Below are 9,972 nucleotides of genomic sequence, written 5' to 3' on the forward strand. Positions count from 1 at the left end.
TCAAGTAGGGCGCAACGAGCCAAATATCAAGGAAAATAATATCTATTTTAATACAGCAGTACAAGAATATGTTCTATTTTCATCTTTAGACATTATTCTCTCTGTATAAAGACTGTTATTACAATATAACAAAGCACTTCAAATATCTAACACAGCAAGATAGGATTGACTTGTATAGAAAAGATAATAGAATCAATGCCAGGCAAATTCACAAATTAATGTATGTACTTTCCAGTGAAAGCTACCAATTTTTCTTAGCCCCATGAGGCAGATGCCAATAAGATGCAATTATTTTTGTTGATTATGTTCCTTATCCAATATGTCAAATCATGTATTTAGCCCCCTAGCCCCACCTTCTGAAAAATCCTGGCCCCACCACTACCACTGCAGAATTATTTCTATACTCCACAAACAATTTAAAGGATACAAATTCTAAAGATGAACACCTGCATCTTACTCATCTACACTGTTTATAAAAGTTTTCATTTTTTACCTCATCCAGAAACAATATTCACAGTGAGTAGGATCCCAAGTAAATTCTTGGTTCAGAGTGGATCAATTTGACTGAAATTTGCAACAAATTCCCTTTACATTATCTAGTTTTTATCTAATATAGTGAGAACTGCCAGCTCTTTATCTAATCTCCCATAATTTATCTTTAAATATTTAAAGATGAAAACAATTTCTCCAGAAGCCTTTCAAGTTTAAACCAAAAAATCTGAGTTGGTCAGAATCATAATATAGAACACATTAACATATACGTTACTGTATTGTATAGGTTAATTAAAGATACATTATGGGAGATAAGATAAAGAGATGGCAGTTCTCACTATAATAGTTAAAAACTAGATAGTGTAAAGGTAATTTACTGAAAATTTCAGTCAAATTGATCCACTATGAGCCGAGAAAGAAGCCGGTGAAATTTTTGCATAGTCTCGGTTATCATTACTAAAATCATTAATATAAACAACATAGTCTCGATTATCCACTTTTTCTGATTTAATTATCTTTGGCCGTTAGCGACATATAGGAATCTAATCCAGCCTACATCGAAGGCTAGCCTTGACATCGAGAGTTTATTATGGTCTGGATAAGTTAATTAATGTCTAATTGATAATTTAGATAACATTTCAGGCCTAAAGAAAGACTTGTATAAGCAGATTTTGCTCTTGCATAATGCATGTTTAAATCTGTATAATATTTCATGACCAGCAAAAGGCTGGTTTGTTTGGTGGGCGGGAACATATCATATCCACATAACCACAAATAACATAACAATGGCACTGAATAGGATCCCAACACAGTATCACATATGACATTCCCATGGACATGAGTGGGATCCCAACACAGTACCACAGATAACATTACCATGGAACCGTGTAGGATCCCAAGACAGTAGACCCTAAGAATGGTAACATGCCCAGTAATGTGAGTGGGATCTCAAAACAGTACCACAGACAACATTAACATGACAGGTAAGTGCTCAATACAGATAACTACTGCTTAATCTGTGATACACCATGGCAATGATATCCCACAGATATCCTATGGCATGTTTTCCCGTGGAATATCAAAATGTATCTTGGGTAGTGTAACTTCAAACAACAATTTATGTTAATTAATTTTAATATACAATGAAACAAATGACATGTATATATTCACTGTACCTACATGATTTACATTGATATTTCATAATACATGGCTGTCATTATATAAAGATTTGAATATTTTGTTGGATGATATATTTGTAATTAATTTTGCTGTTATACGATTAACCCATACCACATTACATGTATTTCTATTAATATAACACATAATATTAATAAATTGTAATTGTCAACAATCTGCTGTTGGAATTCTAATGAAATTTAATTTTCTGTTCAAAACATCCATTAATTTGAAGGTCTTATCTATTACAGTATTTAATTAGATATCATAATGATCGAATATCACAGACATCTTTTTGATATTGATATTCAATTTTAGGCCACAATGACTGCATTATCAATATACATGTACTGAGTCCTGACAACAACCTTTGATTATAAATATAAATATTTTGTTCGACTGCATATGGTAGTATAATGTACGGTAATGGAAATTGAGTGCTGAATAGTTGAAGAATTCTCTTAAGAGTAGTTCATTTTCTTTTTTCTGAAATATTCTTTTAAAAGCATTTGGTGATCTCATGCAAGTCGTCGAGTTTAAAGAGAGGGTTGTCTCTAGTGGACCTAACCTTGTGGTTTTTCATCAGATACTCTGATTTCTTCCTACTTCTAAAGGCCCCTCCGTGGAAGAGAATTATTTTTTTAAAAAAGTGTATTTTGATGTTCAACCAGATTTCTCTCTCCACGATGTAAACTACTCATTTCAACACTCAAGTGCCATTACCTTATGTTTACATTTCATTATGAAAATAAAATCTCTCCTTCAATGAAAATATATGCTTTTAAAGTCCATCAATGAAAATATATCCATAAAATCTCTAAACAAATGAAAATATATATTCTTAACTTCCATTAATGAAACATATACATTTTAAAATATATGCTTTTAAAGTCCATCAATGAAAATATATCCATAAAATCTCTAAACAAATGAAAATATATATTCTTAACTTCCATTAATGAAACATATACATTTTAAAACAACATAAATTTCCATAAAACCTCTCCACTAATGAAAACCTAAAAACAATCAAGAAAACAACATAAAGAAATGAATGGACATAATAATTATTTATTTGTATATTACATTTTCGTGAGTTGATGGATACTAGCACGTCACCCTTGATTAGTCGGCAGCTATAGATTACATTGTAATTAAAAATATGGCCATACTTTTGTTTCTTTTTCTTTTTTGTGTGGTTATTGTTGCTGTCTGATAGTTACTGTCATGTCAAATGTAGCAAGGACAATCTCATCTCTAACCTTTTATTGTTTCATTGGCTTGAAAGGTCATCTTTTAGTGTTCTACTCATTTACACAATATGAAAGCCAGTGGATTGCCAGAAAACAAAACACATACACACCAGCTATCATACTATAATGTATGCATAAAATAAAGATAGGTTGCCAAACAACAAACTATATGCCAACAGCAGCTAAATCACCGGAGGAGTTGACAAGGGTTGTCGCATATTTAAGCTTTTGTAGGTAAGGGGAGCATTTACAGGACACGGATATAAATTTCATACAGATCAAATGTTCACAAGATTCAACAAAGTCAAACAAGGGCCATGACTGTAGAAGCTATTAACAGTATTTAAATTCAATAGGCTTCTTCATTTTACTGATCTCATACAGATCGAATGATAACTTTGTCGATTGAACGTTCACAGGGTTCAACAAAGTGAAACAAGGCCCTTAACTCAAGAAGTAATTAAAAGAAATTGTTGAATACCAATAGGATTCTTCATTGTAGTGATCTAAATTACGCCTATAAATTTCATACAGATCAGATGATACTATAGTCAATAGAGCATTCACAAGGTTCAACAAAGCGAAACAAGGGCCATATCTCTAGAAGTAATTAACAGCAATTATTGAAATTGAATAGGCTTCACTAGTTTAAATGATGCATGTAAAATTTCATATACATCGGATGATAACTTCTGTGGAAAGAGAATTCACAGGGTTCAACAAAGTGAAACATGGGCCATAACTTGCTGAATTTAAATAGGCTTTTCCATCTCACTGATGTAAACAGTATATATCAACCGATCAGATAGTAAATGTGGTCTGCAGAGTGTTCACAAGAAATTGTGTATGAAGGACAGTCGGTTTCGACGGCAATATACAACCACATTTCCATTTGGGTGCATAAAAAAAGATGATATTGATAAGTTATTAAATCATGCGATGAAGTTTGTCTGTATCTTTCTGACTGTTTAAATCATCTAAATGATCCCACCATTTATAGAGAAATGTTTCAGCTATAAGTTTAAACCATGGTGTAATGAGAGTACCAGACTTTACTCTTGATGCTGAAATATTAAAAGCAACTTAAAATATTTAAACATGATCACTTGCTAAATAGTATGACAACTAAGAGACAAAATTTCATGTAAGTTTAATTGAAATAAAAAATTGAATATTGTCAACTATGTTAAGATCATTTTTTATAAGACAGAATGAGATCTAGTTACAGTCAGCATCCATTTTTTTTACTAAAGTTTCCCCCATGACAATACAAGATTCCACATCAATTTGTGTCATTCATAGCCTTTGAAGTTACTGGGTCACTCCATAATGATAGAATCTGACCCTTAAAGAACCAATTAATTAGTACACATCAAAGTAAATCAGTAAGTAGGGAAAATGTATTTAAGGCCACAGCCATTTGATTTTCTGTTCCTCGGGAACACATGTTAAAATGTATATAAACTAATTCAATCAGTCCCATCAATCTCTGGAACCATTATGTAAGCATGTTTATGGCCATGTAAGTCTTGTGATGTGTCTACAGATGCCATGGAAACCAATATTCAGAAGAACAATTCCACTTACCTATTAATTCTTTTAGTTCTGACTGACTAACATATCTGTGGCTTTTAACTTCATTCAAATTTGGCACTAAATCAACATCTTTTTGAATAAATAAAATATAATCTATTTCATGTTCGCCCCATTTACCATCATACGGTACATTATCAGCTTTATATAATATTCTGGTTAAATAATGGAAGTCTTCTAAAGGCACCTGTAGCAATAAAAAATGTATGACACCACAGATTGAGAGATTTGACATTTGAAATGAATTGAAATGAGGTTTAATGTCCTACTTTTCTGCATTGACAGGGCTAATGAAGATGGGCATGAAGGAAGTTTTGCCTACACAGCAGCGATTGTGCTTACTCTTTTTGGAATTCCCACTGTCAAGGATATTTTAACATTGCATGCCAACATGTACACAGAACATCAGCTTTTCATCTCATCCAAATAACTTGACACTTTTTATGTACTTATAATAAAAGAGTTTATTTATTGATTACAGTTTTTAAGTATTTCTTTATGAACCAATTATTCTGGCAAGGGCTTTAATTAATATTATCTGCACTGTATTCAAGTACTGTTTATATAGTATACTATTGTTCACCAGTTTTCTTGTAGCTATTGCCTAAGTGGGTAAGACGCTGGCTCGCTAGCCTGGAGGTCGGGTGTTCGATCCCTGCATTGGCCGAGAAAGTTCATCCAGATTTTCCGGCGTGGTTCCCCCTTGTCAGTGATGCATGACGGAGGGCCTAACAAGGACAGCTGTCTAGTCGATCGGATGGTACGGAAAACCGAGGTCCCCTGTACACATTGGCGTGCACGTAAAAGATCCCTTGACAGTTTGGAATTTGATATAAGAGTAGGCCGTAGTGCCGCTGTCCGGGCAAAATTTCCCTCATAGCACACTGTATGGCGTATTAGCCCAGTTCGGAGCAGAAAAGTAGGACTTTAAACCCCATTTTATTTCATTTCATTGTAGCTAGTCCGTCTTCATTACCCCAATCGGAGAAGAACAGTAGGGTGTTAAACCCCATTTCATTGTAGCTGCTGATATTAAATTTTTTCCACATACATATAAAATCAATCGTTAATACCTGTTGTGGTTCAATTCCTAATTCATGACAGTTTGGAATTCGATATAAGAGTAGGCCGTAGTGCCACTGTCCGGGCAAAATTTCCCTCATAGCACACTGTATGGCGTTTTAGCCCAGTTCGGAGCAGAACAGTAGGACGTTAAACCCCATTTTATTTCATTTCATTGTAGCTAGTCCGTCTTCATTACCCCAATCGGAGAAGAACAGTAGGGTGTTAAACCCCATTTCATTGTAGTTGCCGATATTAAATTTTTTCCACATACATATAAAATCAATCATTAATACCTGTTGTGGTTCAATTCCTAATTCATGTTTTAATTTTCTTTGAGCCGCTTTTCGTACACCAAGGGCTTTAACTTCATCAACCTCTCCTTCTACATTTAATGGATGACTACAACATGTGTTGGTAAAATGGTCTGAAATACATGTGTAAACTAAATATATCCCTGCCACATACATCTATAGGCTAATTTAACCCAGTCATAAACACATATAGACTAATCTAACCCAGTCATAGTATACATCTATAGACTAATCTAACCCAGTCACATACATATGTAGACTAATCTAACCCAGTCATATACATCTATGCTAATTTAACTCAGTCATATACATCTATAGGCTAATTTAACCCAGTTATATACATCTACATCATTGTAAATAAATTAATTTCATTGATTAACTTACCAGGAAATGTTATTTTTTCATCTGATCTTTGTTGTAATAACAACTCTCCTTTAGTATTAAATAAGAAAACGCTAAAAGCCCTGTGGAGCATTCCTGTAAAAATAAATTAAAACTACTATAAATTCTAAACGACTTGGTTATACTGTTTTTTCAATATTTTCAAATAAGTCTGACATGATAAAATCGTTGATGATTTTATTACGATATACCAAACAAACAAAGGTATATCGAACAATCCTATCAAATGTTATGATAATCGATATAGATATGTGTCATTGTTGGTCAGGGAAACGTCTGGTACTATTTTACCTTGGGAATCAAACACAAATGTGATGTTTTTTGAAAGAATAATTGGGTCACGCTTCCTACACAGTCAAAAATACACATAATTATTAGAATTAATAAAGTCAAGATTATCAGTTATTAAATGTTGATTAGGATATAATTCCCTAAATTGATCGGCACCTGTATGTCTATAATAGATGGCAGAATGGTTCGTATGACATCAAAGTGATAGCTTCCCATCTGTCAACAGTGGCAATCATGTGACATTCTACTGCCATTTCTTGAAAATAAAACCATCTATTGGGAAATTAACGTATGTTTGTAATATTATGAAGTAAGTATGATATATGTTATGAGTTATTAAATGTTGATAACGATATAAATTATGTGAGAAAGTACATAACAATACAAATCACTAAATTATGTCCAATGCTTATCAGCATCTATACACCTGTATGCCAGATGTAGTTCTGACAGTAGTCACCTGACATCAAAGCAATATTCCTCCCCCCCCACCTTCCACCCCTTACTAAAACTTATATACATGTAGGTATTGTTCGTCTAGTTTGTTATCTCATATTTTTGGAATAAGCTCACTGCATGATGACATACTATATCAGCACGGATTGAAAATGGGATCAAAGAGGGGCCACCGAGATGTACTCCTGCATTTTATCGGGTGAACTGTTGTAGGTTAATGTCTGTTTGCACATGCGCATAAATGATATTCTTAAAAAACGCATTGAGAGACCCGAACTCTCAAACAATGCCTGAATAAGGATTAAAAAAAATAATGTAAACCGGTAAGGATTTTGAACCATTTATTCTGTCCTTTTTATGGCCTTTGTGAGAGTCTTGTATTATGTCTAAGTAACCATATGCATGACAACTACTGTTGAACTAGAAAAAGTAACGGCTGTCAAGCAAAGTAATGATTTGTTCACAACTCAAATGATATTTTGAAGATATTTACTGAGTCCTTTTGAACAGATATCGGCCACTTCAGTATCGGCAAAATGGACATGTATCATCCGATACCAATTCCTACCGATATGCCACTTATCGGCCAATTACCGATGTTATACCCGATTATCAGATCTTCACTAGTCTTCAATTACCAACAATTATTGTATTTTTATTCTCTTTATAATTGTAAATACAATGCTTGCTCAAATTGCAAATCAATATTTTTGTCTATGATTTAAGCAGTACCAGTATATTTATTTTGCACAAAATTTGAATTTTGTGGTACTTGATTTAAGATACAAAGACAATTTGGTCTACTTCCAGAGTCTGGTTATATCAGTCTACACTGAAATTATTTATTGCGCATGCTCTCCAGATGAGAATATAGCGTCATCGTTTGACATGACTTATGGAATATGTCTAGCCTCGTTCTTCGAGCCCCTTGTTACAAATGATGTTGAAACGCATTATGGTAGGTACACGATTCGTGTACCAATAGTAAAATGTTTATTTTGTCTTAAATATTGGATATCAGAAGCCCACCTTTTCCCGGTAAGAACACACCATCAATGTTGATTTAAATAGACAAATGATTTGTGTCTTCAATGTCGAAGAATTTGGATGATATTGAGTTAGAGACTTAGCTACTTTAAATCATAAGAGAAATCATACATTCATGCAGCAAGAATGAAGAATTGAATTACCATTGTTAATATTTTTTAATAGATGACATTCTTTTTTTGAAGCCGAGCCAATATTTTTATCATTCTTATCTACCAATATACATTCTTCTTGCATTAATTTAACTTGAGTATCATCTAAACCCGCTAATACATTTTCAGACGACATTTTCTGTGAGACTGTTGATCTATAAGCACTGAAATATATAATAACAAAATCATTAACACTAATTTTATAATTAAACTTTTATGACGTCATTCTGGACAAAAGTATAATAGTTAAAAACTAGATAATGTAAAGGCAATTTGCTGAAAAATGATCCACTATGAACCAAGATTTTAGCGATTGAATATTGGGGCTAGCCTCGATCATCATTACTAAAGTCGGTAGCATAAAAAACATAGTCTCGATTATCCAATTTTTGATTTAATTAGGAATGGAAGTCGAACAGCAAATCGGAATGTAATCCAATAAACATCGCAGGCTAGCGATGCCATCGGAGTTGGTCTGGATAAGTGATAGATACATTATGGGAGATTCGATAACAAGTTGGCAGTTCTCACTATAATAGTTTTAAAAACTAGATAATGTAAAGGCAATTTGCTGAAAATTTCATTCAATTTGATCCACTATGATGAACCGAGAACTAAGCGGTTGAAATTTCCACCTAGCCTTGATCATCATTACTAAAGTCAGTACAATAAACAGCATAGTCTCGGTTATCCATTTAATCGTTAAATCGTGAAGGAAAGTTATGCAGTAAATCGGCTCATAATCCACTAAAGATCGCAGGCTAGCGATGCCATCTAGAGTGGATTATGGTTAATTAATGTCTAATTAATAATTTAGATAACATTTCAGGCCTTAAGAAAGACCTGCAATAGACATATTTAGCTCTTGCATACATAATGTATGTTTAATTTAGATAACATTTCAAGCCTAAAGAAAGACTTGCAATAGGCAGATTTAGCTCTTGCATAATGTATGTTTAATGTAGCATCTTATTTAAAAGCAAGATCATTTTATACTATTAGTTAGGACTATTTAACATACCCAATACTTTTGCAAATATTGTATAATTCATTAATTGTCACTAATTTTACTATTAATTAATATTTTAAATATTATGTCAATGACAAACAATGTCAGTTAATTAAATCAATCAAGTAGTGTTTTTAATCGACTTGGAATGGCCACACATAATTACGCGAACCGTGCATGTTTCTTATATTTAGGTCAGAGATTTAATATCTACTTAGCAGCTAACAAATATAAATAGCCATAAAAAAGACTACTACGATAGCTACTTTCATTTTTTAACCGGCAACAATTTCGTACTACAATTTCTTCCTAATTTAATGTATCTTGATTCTTACCATAAGTTAAAATTTCGTATGATATGACGTTTTCTTTCTTTAAGGTGTTGTTGACTTGTCTGAAGCCCTACTCTGATTGATACGTGTTTAAAAAATGTAAAGCAATTGCCAAGCATCTCTTAATACAAAACTTTAATATCAAATCGCCTGACAATTCTCGCATGGCGTGTTTGGATATTTTTAGATGGTACGATGTAGTCCTGCTTTTCAGGACCACATTATTTTCAAAAAACGTTATGGGACTGGACAACCCCGATAATTTGGAGAACAAAATAGATCAACGGATCGAAGACGGTGTAGCACAATTGACGTCATATTTGTATGTGGATTGTAGGTTAGGATAGTGTTTAGACATAGATCGTACAGTTCTATGGTTTAGGGTTAGGATTA

The 9,972-nt window shown here is 33.1% G+C and overlaps 1 protein-coding gene across 1 annotated transcript; it reads right to left on the bottom strand.

Moving 5' to 3' along the window:
• Window positions 1-1,171: 1,171 nt before the first annotated feature.
• Window positions 1,172-9,810, bottom strand: LOC126831479 (isopentenyl-diphosphate Delta-isomerase 1). Its single transcript, XM_050561997.2, has 6 exons — window positions 9,583-9,810; window positions 8,230-8,402; window positions 6,275-6,367; window positions 5,873-6,003; window positions 4,509-4,701; window positions 1,172-3,985 (listed from the first exon to the last, which is right to left on the bottom strand). Exons 1-6 carry the CDS (start codon window positions 9,696-9,698, stop codon window positions 3,849-3,851), a joined length of 843 nt encoding a protein of 280 aa, XP_050417954.1. The 5' UTR covers window positions 9,699-9,810; the 3' UTR covers window positions 1,172-3,848.
• Window positions 9,811-9,972: the final 162 nt, after the last annotated feature.

This window comes from Patella vulgata, chromosome 9 (assembly GCF_932274485.2).
Source record: "Patella vulgata chromosome 9, xgPatVulg1.2, whole genome shotgun sequence".
NCBI lineage: Eukaryota > Metazoa > Mollusca > Gastropoda > Patellidae > Patella > Patella vulgata.